General features: G+C 36.6%; 1 protein-coding gene across 1 annotated transcript; it reads right to left on the bottom strand.

Moving 5' to 3' along the window:
- Nucleotides 1-5,868: 5,868 nt before the first annotated feature.
- LOC129741262 (uncharacterized) lies at nucleotides 5,869-6,435 on the bottom strand. Its single transcript, XM_055732975.1, has 2 exons — nucleotides 6,387-6,435; nucleotides 5,869-6,327 (listed from the first exon to the last, which is right to left on the bottom strand). Exons 1-2 carry the CDS (start codon nucleotides 6,390-6,392, stop codon nucleotides 5,869-5,871), a joined length of 465 nt encoding a protein of 154 aa, XP_055588950.1. The 5' UTR covers nucleotides 6,393-6,435.
- Nucleotides 6,436-20,635: the final 14,200 nt, after the last annotated feature.

Below are 20,635 nucleotides of genomic sequence, written 5' to 3'. Positions count from 1 at the left end.
GGTAGCAACATTGAACCAATCCTATTTCTTTTGTACATCAATGATACTATTAACCTGCCATTTCATGGAATACCAAGACTTTTTGCGGACGACAAGGCACTTTTTTACCCAGGAAAATGTCCTAATGTTATTATTAAAAAAAATGGAAGATGATCTCAACCAATGTTCAAAATTTTCACAGCCAAAGCTCAATCTTCACTCAACTGACAGCATCCTCTCTGTCAAATTCAATTCTTTCAAATAGCTTTCATATTCGTAGCCTTCAAAGTAAAGAAGCTTTTAACCGTATTCATTTCCTGTCAAAATACTTTCAAATTCATTTGAAAGCCGCTCCAGTCATATTCAATTGAAGATGATTGATGTTTATTTTCATGAATATTTTTGCAGGTCCTTGATGAAAATTTTCGCTTCCTGAATATTTTTTTTCTTCATATTCAGAATAAATAGGCACTACGAGATGTTTTATACGATAGCTGTAATCGAAATCGTGTAGTCCGTCGCCTACTGAGGACATTGTTTGAATATCATTATTTTTCAAAACGAAAGATAACCAAAAATTGGTTTAATGTTTTTTTTGTTATATTTTGAATATCTATGACATGTAACTACAATTGGAAAGATAAACGTCTGTGTATGCCAAAACAATCCTTAATTCCAAGATAATCACTGAAAGCAACAAACACACCAAGGCCGTGCGAATGGGGGGGGTTTTAGGGGTTTAACCCCCCCCCCCCCCATGGAGATTTTTTCCAAGTAAAATTTTCAGTACAAGAAATGAATTTACCGGAAAACCACTTGATCCCAAAAGGTGTTTTAAAGTAAATGTTGACAAACATGTCAGAAATTCGCCTCGCCCACGGCGGAATTTAATCTTAAATCACTCTCTAGGCCTATGACATTTCATTTTATGGCACTATATGACATTCACGAATTGAAACCAATCAATTGTAGATTTCGATTTGCACTTCAGTTAATACCTTTTGTATTGAAACTCAATTCTTGACACACAAAACCCTTAGCTCGTGTTTAAAATGGGTTTTCACTAAGAGTGTAATTAAACAAGTTCAAAATTTGAAACCAACCATTTGAACTTCGAAATTCATTCATAGAAAACTAATTTTACACATCACAAGTTGGTAGCCACTTACGATAGTCAACAGATTTTGCTAAATAAAAACAAAATCCTAGTATCAATGACTTTATAACTAGCCACTAGCCACTTTGATTATAAAAAAGGGTAAATGTCATTCCAAATTTTATGCTGATATGAAATATTCCTCAAGAAACCAATATCAGCCTCAATTGTATTTTGGGTTTCTCATTATTTGAATCCTAAACTTCATATCCAAAAAGTTTTTGACAAATTTTTCAAGGCCTCAAATTTTACATTTTTCCTAAGTGCGAAGAAGAGAAGATTTTGAATAATTTGGGTGCCATAAATTAAATTTGCAATTAGGTTTTTGTCTAAGAGATTTGTTTTTTAAATCACTTTTGAAAATAGATGAAAATTGTTTAAGAATATCTTTTTTACTTTTTTGACAAAATTTTAAAACATAACAAAAGATTTAAAAAAGGCTTCAAATCAATTATCCACTTTCCCCTAGATCGCATCTTTATTTGGTTTCAGCGAAAAAAGTTATAGCAGTTTTCTACTTATTCACTTCACTCCATTTAAATCAAATTTAATTTCAGATATTTTTAAGCTAAAATCAAATGCAGGTTTCAACAAATTGGTAAAATGAAATAATATCTTTTCTATTTTAAATTTCTTCACTATAGTCGGACATGCATTTAATGATTTATTCCAAGATTATAAAAACTGTAGAACTATACTTATTTAATCATGCATCATCATCACCATCAACATTATCATTCCGAAATAAATTAAAATATAATACACAAATAAGCAATCAGTTTTTTTTTACAATTTTATGGAGATTTGTTATAGCATCAGTGATCTATGATTGATTTCACTTAAAACTGATTCATTTTATACTTATAAACTCTATATCATTAATACTAGAAACGTACCCTTTTTAATGTCTTATTTTGTTTTAATATTCAAATAAAGTAAACAAATTTTATGGTTTTTTATTTTTAATTTTCACATGAATTTACCGATTTTTATAGTCAAACATTTTTAATTTCTTTTAAAATAGTTTTAATAGTTTCTATCTTTTGTTCTTTTTAGGACTCAGTATTTCAATTGACGGCTACAAAATATTCAGAGCTCGAAACTTTAAACTATAAAACTTGCACTTGAAAATTTATAGGGGTTTTACTTATTTTCATTCCTTTAAATAATCTTTTTTAAATATTTGATTTTATAATTTATGCAAAGATTCGAAATTATTCGAAGTAGAAACTTTAAAGCAAAATTTTAATGCACGACATTTTTTAAATAAGTATTTGCTTTGTGCTTTCAATATTAACCACAAAACTTTAAATTTTTTTTATAAGTTTCTTATTGATCATTCGAGAAATCACCCATTTCCCAACCTGTACTTTGGCAATAGAAGCTTTCAATGATGAACTGAACATGTTGTTTTATCAATATATGACATAATTCTTGTGAACTTCAGAAATGAACTATTTCAGTCTTTTAGGTTTATAACTGGACGAAATAAAAAATAATGTTATCTTTGATTTTGATAACTAGAACTCTTGAAGTAAAATTGATATTCTTCTTTTTATCAAAATTAATTTAATCATCAAGTAGGAACATATGTGTTTTAAATAAATTCTCTCAAGTTCAAAATGGATTTTTTTCTTAATCAAGATTTCACAATTCAAATAGTACCTAATTCAATATTCCTTCAAATTTAAAAAAGCGGAGTTTTTCAATCAAGCCTTCAATGGAAAAAAAAATGAGAAACAGGAATGTAATTTCGACGATTAATAAACAACAATGATAATAGATTTGCTGAACAATTCCAAATCATGATAATTTTCTTCCCTGGTTTGAAATTTATTTTAGAATTCGGATTTAAGTGCTTTTCAAATCTGGGTTAAAATTGATGAATTTAATTTCTATTATTCTTATGTTCGAAGCTTTAAACCCTGGTTTCATTCAAAATTTTAAATCGCATTCGTTTTCTGTATTTTCTGAAAAATTTATGTTAGATTTGTAAACTTGATTGCTCAGTTTTTATTTTTAAGCAAATCTCTAGCTCAAAATAAGGAACATAATTTTAAACAATTTATTGATGACTTGCCGGAAAGAGCAATGATTCAAAATTTTGAAAATATTGATTTTGAATTTTGAAAACCCCCCCCATGAGCGGGTCCTTCGCACGGGCCTGAAACACACAACAACAATTTTGTGTGCAATCGAATTTGCATGCACCGCACGCAGTAGTTTTTTGTTTTTGCTGCTGTGTTCAAGCGTTCTCTGGCGCTCTTTCAATCCTTCATGACTGAAAATGACTGCCTTTCAAATGAATATGAATATGAACAGCGCACAGTCATAGAAAACTGAAAGGCGGTTTCCAGCCTTCATTCCTATTGGACTGAAAGCCGGGCTAGTATTCGTTCAATTGGAAAAGACTGACAGCAATGATGCCTTCATGTGAGCTTGAAAATCGAAAAGCTTCATTGTGACAGGAATAAGTGTTGCGCTACTTTGACCTTGTGTTGAGTTCGGCTTTCAATGATTGAGACCAGAGATGCCAATGTGCCCGATTTTTCAGGTATTATCTGATTTTTCGAGGCTCTGCCTGACAACCTGAAAAGCCATTGAATTTGCCTGATTTTTTGAAGGTATGCCTGATTTTGCCTGATTTTTGCGAATGTGATAAAAATGGGTAATACGGAACTGGATTAGGTACCATTGCTGAAGAGAAAAAGTGGAAATGTGGGTAAATCAAAGCAATCGAAAGATTCCCTTGAATTCTTATTTAAAAATGAGAATCAAAGGATATCTTTCGATTGCTTTGATGCTTCGATTCAGTAAAATTATTCAACCAAGTAGGCTCACAACACATATTAGAGACAAAATGAGGAGCGGTGAGTAAAAAAAAAGGTCATCACTTTTAGCGAAATTTCCGTTACTTTATCGTAGCCTGATTTTGCCTGATTTTTATTTCACCAGTTCACTGATTTTTAAAAATAAATGTTGGCAACCCTGATTGAGACGAATATTTGTCACCCTGGTTCCAGCCATAGTTCCCCTATGGCGTTCCTCAAGGATTAGCCCGAGCATATCGTGCGTTACCATTTGGTCAACTCCATGCGTTTGCTTCATAAGGATAGTTTCCGTAAGCAGGCTCAATGACAAAGCTCACACCGGCACCACTCCAGCTGTTCCAACCACTCCAGTCGAAGGGACTATTTGCACTGTAAGGACTCGGGAAACCGTTGAAGACATTTGAGTTCCAGAGATCGTTGTTCCATCCATTGGTATTGGGCCAGGTTCCAGACTATCCTCCATATTGGGCATGCACTGCTGCGAGAGCCATTTGAAAGATCGTCCCAAACCTTGACAGAATCGACTATTTATTTATTATTGTAAGTTGATTTATCGGCAGCCTCATAAAACTTTGAGAGAACTTTTTTTTAGCAAACCAAAAGCAATATTTATATCTAACAAAACTTTGGTAGCCAAATTAATTAGTTTCCGTTTATCTGTAGTCTGATGCGGATAATAATCAAAATTCGAGAATAGATTCAAGAAACCCTGATTGATTTTATTTCAACTGAAATTTTCAGTAACCAAATATCAGTCCGCCATGGGAACACCTTGATTGATTTCACGCTAAGAAAATCATCATCAAACTGATTCAAAGCTAAATGAACCAAACATTTTTCAAATCGTTTAAAAACCACTGTGCTCTCTTCGTCAATCACAGTTTCGCAGCAGATCTTCTGACGAACAATCTCATCAATCATCAAGTTCTTCTGTGTATTTTTTTTTTTCAATCATGAAGGTAAGTTTATCTAAATATTACAAAATTGCAATCCCTTTCATGTTAAATTCATTGTTGCAGTTCATCGTTATTATTTCAATGGCACTGGCAGCTGTTTGTGCTCATCCTGGTGGAATTCCTGCTGCTCAGACGAACTTACAGTCTTTGAATCCCTGGAATGCAAGAGCAATTGGTCCAAATAGTCCGTTCGAAGGGTTCGGCTGGAACAATGTTGGCCTAAATCCAGTGACAAACCTTCATTGTGGGCCACATTCGTATGGACCATATGGAGTTAATCCGAACATAGCTCGTGGAGCTTACGGAGCGTTTCCATACGGCATCAATTCGCCGAACTGGGGAGGTTTTGGAGCAAACAACGGATTACCATATGGGACGTTAAATGGACAATTCAATGGTCTCAACGCTCGTGGAAATCCTTGGACGTTGAATGCTGAAAACTTCGTAAACAACCGTCAGTCATTTAAGCACGACGCTGCCACTCCAGGATCCCTGCATATTGTGACATGAATCAAGAGCTAAAATATATGCGCTTGTATATTTGCAATTATGTTGATAAATAAACTGTTTCTGCTAAACATAAGTATGTATGTATTGGTTTTTTTTGTTTACAAAAAATTCTATCCTCTCACAGTTCCGAAAAATCATTCATCAAATAAGCTTGTAGTGCCTTATGAGTCAATTTTCGTGCAAGTTTGAGCTCAAGAGTTAACATTGAACACAGTTGTAGTGGATAAGTTTTTCAATAACTGTCCACCAACTGCATTGTTGATATAAAATCGTGAATGCCATAAAAATCGTATAACGACTATAATCGGAACAAAATAATTTTCCAACAACAATACTTGGGCATTAGGCATTGAAAGCAGACATTTTCACAAACATTTCTCACCATGACAAAAAAAAAACTTTTTCAATATCAAAATATTTTTATTGATCAATTGATTCAAGCAACGATCAGCTTCTGGTTGACAGCGTGTCCAACAAGTGGAGCAACATGAACTGATCCTGGATTGGCAGCAACATACTTGGCAGCAACGACTTCAGCACCATGAGCAACATAGTTGTTGTATCCTTGTCCATAACCATATCCGGCCCATGAAAGTCCCCATGGATTTACCTTAGCAACATTGGCCTGAACAACGGTTGGCTTCGCTCCATACCATCCATTTCCGTTAACCCAGGCATTGTCATACACGGAGTTCACTGCTGGCCAGGATCCATGAACGGAAGAATAAGGATACGAAACCAGACCCTTGGTGTTCCAGTTGTTCCACTCATTCCATCCATTGTTCCATCCGTTGTTCCAGGAGTTCCATCCCAGGGAGTTGACTGGCCACGAGTTCTCGACATATCCGGCTTGGGCAGCAACGGCCAAAGTAGCAACGAAGAATGCGACGAATGCCTTGAAGAAAAATTGTAATTAATGAACCAGCAGATTTGAACCAATTCGATGAAAATTACCTTCATTGTTATGGTTGATTGAATTTGGGAGCAACTGGTTGCTTTCAAGTGCTGACGACTTTGAATGTGCCTTGCCACTCGTTTGGTGCCTTTTTATATCCTGGCTCAGCTTTGTGAAATGAAATGGAAACTGAAAAGTTTCTTTCCAATCGCTTCCTCCTTTCGAAGGTTCATCGGTTGACGCCTCAAACCTACTGACTTCAATTTCGCATCCTTTCATTCATTTTTTTAAGTGATGGATTGATATAAATTCACATAGGTTCGCCCGAGTCTACACATTCTCGGTTGACATCTTAATCATCAAACAATTGCAATTCGGCTCAATAGATTAAAATCATGAAGGTTTGTTAAGTGCCTAAAAAGCATCTATGTTGTATTTCATCAAACAATCAATTAAATCTCCTTCAGGCTATTATCACCTTGCTGTCCCTGGTCGTTGCTGCACATTGCGGTTATGTTGAGCCAACCTGGGATTCCGTCAACAACCTGGGATGGAACTCTTGGAACGGATTGAACTATGGAAACAACGCATGGAACAATGGATGGAACAACTGGAACTCTAAGAGCTTGGTGTCTTATCCTTTCTCTTCCAGCCATGGATCCTGGCCAGGAGTTAGCTCTATCTATGACAATGCCTGGGTTAACGGAAATGGATGGTATGGAGCAAAGCCAACTGTTGTTCAGGCCAACGTTGTCAAAGTTAATCCATGGGGACTTCCTTTAGTCGGATATGGTTATGGACATGGATACAACAACTATGTTGCTCATGGTGCTCCAATCGTTGCTGCCAAGTATGTCGCTGCCAATCCAGGATCAGTTCATGTTGCTCCACTGGTAGGACACGCCGTCAACCAGAAGCTGATTGTTGCCTAAGTATTCGACAGTATTATGTGAATAAATCCTTACTTAATTTTAGTTGAATTCTATTCTTTGTTAATGTTTTTGGGTCAAATATTTTCAGTAAAATCTAAATATCCTCAGCTATCTGTGACATTTTCAGAATCTTGTGGTATGTCTGATACAAAATTTCAGCTTATTTGATATGGTCGCTTTACAAAGCTATGAAAATTTGACATCCAGCATAGCTATTAATTTACTTTGCTCTTACTCTTATGTAAATGCATGAAGTTCGTTCAGTACCTTGTGGGAAAACAACTTGGGCTGCTTTTGCTTTGACTATATAGGAAAAAAGTAAAATGTTCAGGGTACTCGAAAGTTCAAATTTTCATAATCTATATGTATAAAAAGCAACTTCTGTATGTTTGTTTGTTTGTTTATTTGCTTGTTTGTCTTCTATAGGCTCAGCCGTCTCAAGAGTGAGAAAGCTGAAATTTGACATGGATGCTCATTAGGACCAGGAATATTCTCAGATTTTCGGATGACCCCCTCTGAAGGGGGTCGTCCATACAAGACAAATATTGTTTTTGTGATATTACCGATATTTTTTTTTCGGATTGTGATGAAAGTTTGAACATGAGTGTTTTCAAAGACGACCAATCGATTAGAGGTAGCAAATTTTGTGTAAGGGATCATCCAATGGGGTCGTCCATACTAACTGTTCGCGGTTTTTGCGATATTGACGTTATTATACGTTGTATTCAGCTGAAAATAGGTACACGATAATTTTGAATGACGTGCAATCGATTTGAGGCATCAAATTATGTGTAAGGGGCTGGAAAAAGGGGTCGTTCATATTAACTTTTCAGTATTTTAGTGATAATGACGTTAAAGGCAGGAGCGACATCAATTTGGGACAATCCACGTTATTCTGCATGATGTCCAAAATAAAAAATCGTTGTAGGAAAACGCGCCTTGATGCCAGCGTCGGTAGATTTAGTAGTAAGCACCGTTGTTCGTAAGTTGGGAGCTCAAATTCGTTATTCCTTGGTAGCTGACGTAATGCGTATCTGACGAAGCATCGTTGTACTTTCTCGATTTTCCGATTTTCTTCGATTGTGCAGCCTGATATGGTGCCCAAATTTACACTCCAAACTCTAGAATGTTGCGCACTAGAGCACAATACAGTAAGGTTTTTTTTTTACACTGATATACGTACCGCGTAAAAAAAACCGTGTAAAAAAAAACCGTGTTAATTCCCGAAAACCGTGTAAAAAAAACCCGTGTGAATTCCCGAAAACCGTGTAAAAAAAGACCATTCGAATTCTGCAGCTCTGAAGTACTGACACTTAAGACCTGAGACCTGAGACTTGAGACTTGAGACCTGGACTTGAGAATGTAGACTAGAGACATGAGACCTGAGACTTTAGACATGACACCTGAGACCTAAGTCCAGGGACCTGAGATCTGAGACATGAGACCTGAGACCTGCAGAATGAGACCAAAGTCATGGGACATTAGACCTAAGACCTGAGACTAGAAACCTAAGACATAAAACACAAGACCTGAGACCTGAGACATGAGACATGGGACCTGAGACATGACACCTGAGACCTGAGACCTGAGACATGAGACATGAGACATGAGATATGAGACCTGAGACATGAAATATGAGACATAAGACATGAGACCTGAGGTATGAGACAAGAGCCATGAAAGATTAGACCTGAGACATGAGACTTTAGACCTGAGACAAGCTACTAGTGTTATTACCGCGAAAAATTATATTAGCTCCGATTTCAACTTGCGACCCCTCTAGTGAAAGGGTTTGACTTGTTGGTGACGAAAAATAGTGTCGCGACTTCGCTAGTACAAGCTACTAGGGTTAGTACCGCGAGAAATTAGTTGAGCTCCGATTGAGACTTGCGACCCCTCTAGTGAAAGGGTTTGACTTGTAGGGGACGAAAAATAGTGTCGCGAGTTCGCTAGTACAAGCTACTAGTGTTAGTACCGCGATAAATTGGTTAAGCTCCGATTTAGACTTGCGACCCCTCTAGTGAAAGGGTTTGACTTGTTGGTGACGAAAAATAGTGTCGCGAAATCGCTAGTACAAGCTACTAGGGTTAGTACCGATAGAAATTATATTAGCTCCGATTTCAACTTGCGACCCCTCTAGTGAAAGGGTTTGACTTGTTGGTGACGAAAAATAGTGTCGCGACATCGCTAGTACAAGCTACTAGTTTTAGTACCGCGATAAATTAGTTGAGCTCCGATTTCAACTTTCGACCGGTCAAGTGAAAGGGTTTGTTTTGTAGATGACGAAAAATAGTGTCGCGACTTCGCTAGTACAAGCTACTAGGGTTAGTACCACGAGAAATTAGTTGAGCTCCGATTGAGACTTGCGACCCCTCTAGTGAAAGGGTTTGACTTGTAGGTGACGAAAAATAGTGTCGCGACTTCGCTAGTACAAGCTACTAGGGTTTGTACAGGTAGAAATTAGTTTCAACCCTAGAGCTTGTACTAGCGAGCTCGCGACACTATTTTTCATCACCTAAAAGTGAAGCCCTTTCACTTGAACGATCGAAAGTTGAAATCGGAGCTAATCTAATTTCTACCGGTACTAACCCTAGTAGCTTGTACTAGCGAAGTCGCGACGCTATTTTTCGTTACCTACAAGTCAAACCATTACATTTGACCGGTCGAAAGTTGAAATCGGAGCTTAACTAAATTTTCGCGGTACTAACACTAGTAACTTGTACTAGCGAAGTCGCGATACTATTTTTCGTCACCAACAAGTCGAACCCTTTCACTAGAGGGGTCGCAAGTTGAAATCGGAGCTAATATAATTTCTATCGGTACTAACACTAGTAGCTTGTACTAACGAAGTCGCGACACTATTTTTCGTCACCAACAAGTCAAACCAGTTCACTAGAGGGGTCGCAAGTCTCAATCGGAGCTCAACTAATTTCTCGCGGTACTAACCCTAGTAGCTTGTACTAGCGAAGTCGCGACACTATTTTTCGTCACCTACAAGTCAAACCCTTTCACTTGACCGGTCGAAAGTTGAAATCGGAGGTTAACTAATTAATCGCGGTACTAACACTAGTAGCTTGTACTAGCGAAGTCGCGACACTATTTTTCGTCACCCACAAGTCAAACCCTTTCAATAGAGGGGTCGCATGTTGAAATCGGAGCTAAACTTATTTCTCGCGGTACTAATTCTAGTAGCTTGTCTCCGGTCTCAGGTCCAAAGTCTCATGTCTCATGTCTCAGGTCTCATGTTTCATGGCTCTTGTCTCATGCCTCAGGTCTCATGTCTTATGTCTCATGCCTCATGTGTCATGTCCCATGTCTCAGGTCTAAAGTCTCATGTTTCATGGCTCTTGTCTCATGTCTCAGGTCTCAGGTCTCAGGTCTCAGGTCTCATGTCTCATGCTGAGGTCTCAAGTCTAATATCCCCTGTCTCAGTTTCCAGGTCTCAGGTCTCATGTCTAATTTCTAATGTTTCATGTCTCAGGTCTCATGTCTCATGTCTCAGGTCTCAGGTCTCAGGTCTCAGGTCTCAAATCTCAGGTCTCAGGTCTCATATCCCAGGTCTCAGGTCTCATGTATCATGTTCTTAGTCTAAGAGATAAGATTTTCCCAACTTCAAAAAGATTCTAAGTGTTTTCCTTTGAAAAGGACTTAGAATATTTTCTCTCAAAAACCGTGTTAATTCGCGAAAACCGTGTAAAAAAACCCGATTTAATACACTTAACAGTGGATTGGAGCCTTTCTTACAGAGTTTAAATTATATTTGGAAATATATAAAATAATATAGAATATACATGATAGATTCCTTCCCTCTGAATCATATAAGTATGATTTCAGATATTCAAACACGAAAAATTCCAATCTCATTATAAAAAAATGATGCCTGATACGTTTTTTTGGGGAAAAGCGAACTGGTATGTAAGGAGCTCATTTTATGTATGGAAAGAATGGTATTTAAACAGTAGAATTTCCAAGATTTATAACACGCTGAAATGGTGCCGTGGTAGCAACCAGAACTTTCACGTTGCTGGTCACGGTTCGAATCTTACTGTTTTTTTATGCTTTTTTTTACTGAATAAGTAAAACCAACTACAATATTGATGGATAGCCGTGACGCGTGCCCTAGCATGATACCTTTTTTAGAGCTCAACCATGCATAGAGGAAAAATTCCCACAAAAGGAGGGGAAAGTAATATGACTATTAAATGATTAATCTCATTCTGTAAACTAAATCTGAAATCTTATTCTGATTCTAAAGTTTGAATTTTGAGTTACAACACTTAGTCTAATATTTGAATATAAGTTCCAATTTCAAATTCCAGGTTGATCTTTAATCCAAATTCTTAATCAGAATTCTAAATCTGAATTCTCAATCTGAATTCTGAATCTGAACTCTGAATTTGAATTCTAAATCTGTATTCTGAATCTGAATTCTGAATCTGAATTCTGAATCTGAATTCTGAATCTGAGTTCTGAATCTGAATTCTGAATCTGAATTCTGAATCTGAATTCTGAATTCTGAATCTGAATTCTGAATCTTAATTCTTAATCTGAATTCTGAATCTGAATTCTGAATCTGAATTCTGAATCTGAATTCTGAATCTGAATTCTGAATCTGAATTCTGAATCTGAATTCTGAATCTGAATTCTGAATCTGAATTCTGAATCTGAATTCTGAATCTAAATTCTGAATCTGAATTCTGAATCTGAATTCTGAATCTGAATTCTGAATCTGAATTCTGAATCTGAATTCTGAATCTGAATTCTGAATCTGAATTCTGAATCTGAATTCTGAATCGGAATTCTGAATCTGAATTCTGAATCTGAATTCTGAATCTGAATTCTGAATCTGAATTCTGGATCTGAATTCTGAATCTGAATTCTGAATCTGAATTCTGAATCTGAATTCTGAATCTGAATTCTGAATCTGAATTCTGAATCTGAATTCTGAATCTGAATTCTGAATCTGAATTCTGAATCTGAATTCTGAATCTGAATTCTGAATCTGAATTCTGAATTCTGAATCTGAATTCTGAATCTGAATTCTTAATCTTGTAAATCTCATTTTGATTGTTTTGCATCACACGGTTTTCAACATTGAAATTTCTTTCATCCAAATTTTTTTTTATGATTTCGGATTTTACAACTTTTAATAGTATGGTTTTACCCCTAAAAGTATGCAGCAAACTTAATTTCAGAAAAATTGTGAAAAAAAGTTTTCACAAAACAAAATCGTGTTTTCATGCGTAATGATCTTTAAGTCATCGCAAATTTATCAAAAACTGTGCAAATTGGTATTCTTGGAGAAACAATTCCAGAATTGAAAATTGATAAAGTGAGGAGAAATTTTACGGATGATGAAAAGAGCGAAAGAACATTTTTGCAAGGAAAATTTATTAACGTACACCATACTTTACCTCGCAACATCCAGCTTCATCAATTTTTAATTCTGATATTCTTTCTCCATGAATCTAAATTTTTCACCGATATGCCGAAAATAAATTTACAAAAATTCTGAATCTGAATTCTGAATCTGAATTCTGAATCTGAATTCTGATTCTGAATTCTGAATCTGAATTCTGAATCTGAATTCTGAATCTGAATTCTGAATCTGAATTCTGATTCTGAATTCTGAATCTGAATTCTGAATCTGAATTCTGAATCTGAATTCTGAATCTGAATTCTGAATCTGAATTCTGAATCTGAATTCTGAATCTGAATTCTGAATCTGAATTCTGAATCTGAATTCTGAATCTGAATTCTGAATCTGAATTCTGAATCTGAATTCTGAATCTGAATTCTGAATCTGAATTCTGAATCTGAATTCTGAATCTGAATTCTGAATCTGAATTCTGAATCTGAATTCTGAATCTGAATTCTGAATCTGAATTCTGAATCTGAATTCTGAATCTGAATTCTGAATCTGAATTCTGAATCTGAATTCTGAATCTGAATTCTGAATCTGAATTCTGAATCTGAATTCTGAATCTGAATTCTGAATCTGAATTCTGAATCTGAATTCTGAATCTGAATTCTGAATCTGAATTCTGAATCTGAATTCTGAATCTGAATTCTGAATCTGAATTCTGAATCTGAATTCTGAATCTGAATTCTGAATCTGAATTCTGAATCTGAATTCTGAATCTGAATTCTGAATCTGAATTCTGAATCTGAATTCTGAATCTGAATTCTGAATCTGAATTCTGAATCTGAATTCTGAATCTGAATTCTGAATCTGAATTCTGAATCTGAATTCTGAATCTGAATTCTGAATCTGAATTCTTAATCTGAATTCTGAATCTGAATTCTGAATCTAAATTCTGAATCTGAATATGAGTTCTGAATCTGAATTTTGAATTCTGAATTTTGAATCCTGAATTCTGATTCCTAAACCTGTATCCTGAATTTGAAAACTGAATCTGAATTCTGCATCTGAAATTGAATCTAAATTATGTATGAGTATGTAGAAATGAAAAAAAAAACATAAATTCATTCTTCAACACGAGTAAAAAAAAACGAGGGTCATAAGATCTTCATATAAATTCCCCCCCAACGCAGTTTCCTGTACGGCTCTGCATTTTGTTGACACCCGGCATGGCTTTAGACACTATAATTTCATAAATGAAATTATAATGTCTATAGGCATGGCGGACTCTGAAGGAAACGCCCATCCGCCATTTGCTGCATTGAAAAGCAAGAAGTGTAAGATATAAACACTGTTGCCGTATTTGCCCCAGCAGACTGAGAAACTGCCCAGACCACGGTGCGTCTTAGTAATGCCTTTTACCTATTTGAGTTTGAGCCGCTCTTTATCAAGCGTGCCGATGGTTTATTGGATAGCGCTTGCAACTTTGGATCTGAAGGGTTTTGGTTCAATTCTCGAGTTAATAAAAATATTATTTTTTTATTTTGATTATCTCCAATTTATAAATGATTGCTGGTGCTGCTGCTTCGAGGCGCCACTAGCAACTTTTTTTTATGCCATAATAAGTATGATATGTATTTGGTAAAGAAAACGGTTTCAACTATTTTGTTTTTTTCCCGTTTTTGAAAGGGTTGTGTAGAAAAAAAATGCATTCTTTTGAGACTAAAATCATTTTAATTGTGCAGCCCAGTTTCGCAAAAACGTTCTTGACATTTTTAAAATGGCACATACAAATCCACGGACATCAACAGAACTCGTCGAGCTGAGTCGATAGGTACCTATAAAGGTATGTCTAAGACCCATAATTAATGATCTCTCAAATCGACCGATAACCAAACCTTTCTGTTAGAAAGGCAAAAAACCGTGTTAATTCCCGAAAACCGTGTAAAAAAAGCCGTGTAAAAAAAAACCGCGTAAAAAAAAACCGTGTAAAAAAAAACCTAGGTGTATAACGATTTCAGACTAGAGAAATCACTGGAATACTGCGTGTTCCGTCGTATGAAGCCCAGATCCAAAAAACCTTTGGCTACTGTCGTGGAAATATCCTGAGAAAAACTGAGCTTGCTGTCCAAAGTAATACCAAGGTCCTTGACGACCGATGTGCGGTTCAGGATAGTCGTTGACATGTTGTACTCGAAACTAAGAGGCCTTCGTTGTCGAGTGAACGTAATGATAGTACATTGAGTAATGTTGGGAGCCATACCGTTCTGGTAACACCAAGTGAGAAGACTGTCAATGTTCTTTTGGAGAGCACAGCAATCGACTAACGAGGAGATTGTCCGGAAAATTTTGAGGCGTATAGCAGTTTTCCGACACAAGATTAGCATTCATATCATTGATAAAGAGGAGAAATATCAGAGGTCCCAGATGACTCCCATTAAACACTCCCGAGGATTTGAAACGAAGACGAGTTAACAGAGAACCCACAGCACGCACATAGAATCGCTCAATCAGATAATTATTTTTACTTTGTTGAAAAAAAAATTAATTTCAATATGAATTAAAACCTCATAAAATTTGCCAGCCTAACTTTTCATGTTTACTTCATGCCTATCCTTGGCGCTCATTCTTGTTTATTATGAAAATAAAACAATTCCTTTGGTAACTATGGCAACTATGGTAACGCACTATGAGAGATAGTCATACAAGCAAGTGGACAAACTTATATTAACACTAAACGTACCGGAGGCGGTAAAATGGTTTTTGAACTTTAAACAATGATTACGTTTTATATAATTGTTTTTTCGCAAATTTTACGACAGGACTTTTTTTGTTTTTGAAATGCTAGTATTTTTGCGGTTTTAATTTTTTTTTAAATGTTGCGGTTTTCGAATAACGCATGAGGTATACCTATCATACCGCTAGCGGTCAAATGACGGCAAACACCGTTTTCGCTAAATCTCCCTTGTTTTTCAACCGATTTCTACCAAATTTATAGTTTTGAAAAGCTTATAATTCGACTCAAATATGGTTCTTAGACAATTTTCAGCCACTATCAATAACTTAAAGTTAATTACAGTACAAGAATTTTTTTTATGAAAAAAACATGATTCAGGAAAAAGGCTGTCAATCAGTTATTAAGTGCTCGAAAAAAATTTCACTTAGTGCCTGAGAAAGCTAAGTTAGAATCCATATGTTGCACATATGGAACATTTTTTTTAAAAAACTTCTGAGATCATGGCCACAAAAAATGTAAAAAAAGTTGTGTAAAACACGTACTTTTCAATCGATCTACCGCCAAAGCTGTTCCTGTTACAGTAGAAAATTTTGAAAAAGTGAATTGAAAAGTGGACGTAATTTGTCACATTTTGGCATCTTTAGATTTTTGAAATACGAAATACATAATTTATGACGACTTTTCAAAGTTAGCTGTTAGCGAATTTCATACCGGTTCTAGTGATGTAACTGATACTAACTGCATTGGCGGTACAATGCTTTACAAAAATATGATAAATAAAACAGTGAAGTAGTTTCTGAATTTTGAAAAGTCAGCGAAAAAACTTGCTTGGCAGACGGGCGCAGTGGGTGGTAATGGTACCTCAAAGCTATTTTTGAGCCGAATTATAAGCTTTTCAAAACTATAAATTTGGTAGAAATCGGTTGAAAAACAAGGGAGTTTTAGCGAAAACGGTGTTTGCCGTCATTTGACTGCTCGCGGTATGAATAAGTTTATACAAAGTGTCGGTATATTTAGTGTTGATTGGAGTTTTGGTTTTATCACCGCTATTGTTCGTACTTCGAAATTATCGACGATGTCCGGTGAGTTTTAATAAAAGTCAAACAAATTTTACTACTCTATACGTTTCAAGCTACTCAAGCTAATTTCCAAATTCAAACATATATTGAAATGTTTTCAACAATTTGACTGTCAGAAATGACACCCAAAAATGGTTACGATCGTAAGATCATAAGTTAATGTTTCACGATCACATTTTGGAAATGGCTCATATGTTTATAAAAAATGGGAAAATTTATTCATGTATTTGAGCGGAACTCAGGCCCTTACCCTTTAAGTGGTTGCCTTTTCATTTCTTAAACACTTCTAGCCAGCTCTAATTTGTAATAAAACACGTTTGAAAAGTGAGGACAATACAGGTAGTCCATTGGGATACCTAGTTTCAAAGTCAAAGACGGGTGACCTGGAAATCTGGAAAGCTGATCTGCTCGTTTTATAATTACTTTTCATAGAGGGTAGGACAAAAAAACTGACACTGGTGAAATTTTTAAAAAGCTCCAAATCTTGAGGTCGGAACTGAACATTTCAGAACTTGTTAAATATCCACGTAAAACATGAACAAATCAGCCGGAACTAAATGATATCGTCCGAAAACTTTAATTATTTATTTTTTTCTTATTTCCTTCATTTTCTCATGCTTTATCTCCTTATTAGTTATTCTGAAGCCTCTCAACACTGTATTTTCATAGATATTAACATTTACATCAATGTATTGTACGTAGAAGTTTTTTTTTGTAATCAGTGATCATGAATTTGCATTATTACTTTTTTATCAAACATACATATATATCTTTGCATTTTTTCCTTATTTTTCTATATCTTAAAAATGGAAGAGTTCTGAAATACGAGGTTTTTATACAAAGGGTCTTCTTCCTAACAAAAATTTAATTAACATTATTTCCAATTTTTGTCCGCGTTATTTCTCATAGTTCAACACAGTGCCACGTTTTGTTGATTTTTCTGGGTTTTCTCTGCTACTTTGATCATGAGGTTTGACAGCTCTGAGCGCTAGTGGCGACCCCTCTTAGAAAATTAGCTTTTTTCAGGATCCATTGCTTTTTAACTGCAATAAAGTTCTTCGAAATTATCGACGTTTTTCGGTGAGTTTTAATAATAATAAAACAGATTTACCAGCTGTCCATACGTTTCGAGCTACTTTGGCATTCACACCTCCTAGCTTAGACGATGGCCAGTCATTTTGTCCACTGAGCCTTCGCACGAAGTGTAACCTGTATATGACGCTCATTAGACCGGTTGTCCTCTACGAGCACGAGACATGGATATTGCTCGAGGAGGACCTGCGCACACTCGGAGTATTCGAGCGACGAGTGTCAAGAACCATCTTTGGCGGCGTGCTCGCGTGACTCTGCGGCGAACCTAGTATTCGGAAGGTGGCGAGGGCTGGCCGAATACGCTGGACAGGACATGTTCGTCAAGTTATGTCGTGCGATGGAAAACGCGTGGAAGGTGCATAACGAGCTAGAGTTCGGACTACTGCCGTCAAATACAGTCAAATTTTGTTATTAGACGCTATCTTGAAATTCAAGATGGCAGCTTAAACCTAACTTTAAAATGCTGTTTATCTCTGAAAATCGCCTTAAAAGAATAATTAAAATATATTTCTTTCCTTTGCTGAACCTTGTGTCAAGCGAATTGAATGTAAGAATTATTTCATTTCAATGGTTTTTTATTGAATGTTTCACATCTAGGCAACGATCAGCTTCTGGTTGACGGCGTGTCCAACAAGTGGAACAACATGAACTAATCCAGGATTGGCAGCAACATACTTGGCAGCAACGACTGGAGCACCATGAGCAACATAGTTGTTGTATCCGTGTCCATAGCCATATCCGGACCATGGAAGTCCCCATGGATTAACCTTGGCAACGTTGGCCTGAACAACGGTTGGTTTCGCTCCATACCATCCGTTTCCGTTAACCCAAGCGTTGTCATAGACGGAGTTCACTGCTGGCCAGGATCCATGGATGGAAGAGTAAGGATGAGACACCAAGCTCTTAGAGTTCCAGTTGTTCCAGCCATTGTTCCATGCGTTGTTTCCGTAGTTCAACCCGTTCCAGGAGTTCCATCCCAGGTTGTTGACGGAATCCCAAGTTGGCTCAACATAACCGCAATGAGCGGCAACGGCCAGGGACAACAACGTGATAATAGCCTGGAATAGATTTAATTGATTATTTGATGGAATGTTAATCAGTAAGTCTTTTTATAGCACTTTGCCAACCTTCATGATTTCAAACTATTTAGCCGAATTGCAATTGTTTGCTGATTAAGATGTCAACCGAGAATGTGTAGATTCGTAAAAACCTGTCTGAATTTATATCAATCCATCACCTAAAACAATATATGAAAGGATGCGAAATTGAAGTCGGTAGATTTAAAAAGTCAATCGATGAACCTTCGAAAGGAGGAAGCGATTGGAAAGAAACTTTTCAGTTTCCATTTCATTGCAAAAGCTGAGCCAGGATATAAAAAGGCACCACACGAGTGGTAAGGCACATTAAAAGTCGTCAGCACTTAAAAGCAACCAGTTGCTCCCAAATTCAATCACCCATAACAATGAAGGTAATTTTCATCGAATTTGTTCAATCTGCTGATTTATTAATTACAATTTTTCTTCAAGGCGTTCGTTGCATTCCTAGTTGCTACTTTGGCCGTTGCTGCCCAAGCCGGATATGTCGAGGACTCTTGGCCAGTCAACTCCCTGGGATTGAACTCCTGGAACAACGGATGGAACAATGGATGGAATGAATGGAACAACTGGAACACCAAGGGTTTGGTTTCGTATCCTTATTCCTCAGTTCATGGATCCTGGCCAGCAGTGAACTCTGTCTATGACAATGCCTGGATCAACGAAAACGGATGGTATGGAGTGAAACCAACCGTTGTTCAGGCCAATGTTGCCAAGGTCAATCCGTGGGGACTTCCATGGGCCGGATATGGTTATGGGCATGGATACAACAACTATGTTGCTCATGGTGCTGAAGTCGTTGCTGCCAAGTATGTTGCTGCCAATCCAGGATCAGTTCATGTTGCTCCACTTGTTGGACATGCCGTCAACCAGAAGCTGATTGTTTCGTGAATCAATTGATCAATAAAATATTTCATTCTAGAAAGGGTTTTTTTTTGTCATGGTGCAAAATGTTTGGACAAATGTCTGCTTTCAATGCTCTATGCCCAAGTATTGGTGTTTGAAAATTATTTGGTTTCGATTATAGTCGTTTTTCGGTCTTTATGGCATTCACGATTTTATATCAACGATGCAGTTGGCGGACATTTATTGAAAAACTTATCCACTACAACTGTGTTCAATGTTAACTTTTGAGCTCAAACTCGTGGAAATCGACTCATAAGGCATAATAAGCTTATTTGATGAATGATTTAAACCAATACATACATACTTATGTTTAGCAGAAACTGTTTATTTATCAACATTTTTACAAATTAACAAGCGCATATATTTTAGCTCTTGATTCATGTCACAATATGCAAGGATCCTGGAGTGGCAGCGATGTGCTTGAATGACTCACGATTGTAAGCAAAGTTTCCAGCGTTTAATGTCCAAGGATTTACACGAGAGTTGAGACCATTGAATTGTCCATTTAACGTCCCATATGGTAAACCGTTGTTTGCTCCAAAACCTCCCCAGTTCGGCGAATTGATGCCGTATGGAAACGCTCCGTAAGCTCCACGAGCTATGTTCGGATTAACTCCATAAGGTCCATACGAATGTGGCCCACAATGAAGGTTTGTCACTGGATTCAGGCCAAAATTGTTCCAGCCGAACCTCCCAAACGAACCATTTGGACCATAAACTCATGCATTCCAGGGATTCAAAATTGAGCTATGTAAGTTCATCTGAGCAGCTGGAATTCCACCAGGATGAGCACAAACAGCTGCCAGTGCCATTGAAATAATAACGATGAACTGCAACAATTTATTTAACATGAAAGGGATTGCACTTTTGTAATAATTTAATAAACTTACCTTCATTATTGAAAATAAAAACACAGATTCTTGATGATTGATGAGATTGTTCGTCAGAAGATCTGCTGCCAAACTGTGATTGACGAAGAGAGCACAGTGGTTTTTAAACGATTTGAAAAATTCTTGGTTCAATCAGCTTTGGCACAGCTTGATGCTGATCTTCTTAGCGTGAAATCAATCAAGGTTTTCCCATGGCGAACTGATATTTGGTTATTG

This window comes from Uranotaenia lowii, chromosome 2 (genome assembly GCF_029784155.1).
Source record: "Uranotaenia lowii strain MFRU-FL chromosome 2, ASM2978415v1, whole genome shotgun sequence".
Lineage (NCBI taxonomy): Eukaryota > Metazoa > Arthropoda > Insecta > Diptera > Culicidae > Uranotaenia > Uranotaenia lowii.
Note: the sequence above shows the minus strand (reverse complement) of the source record. Positions and strands in the feature narration are given on the sequence as shown.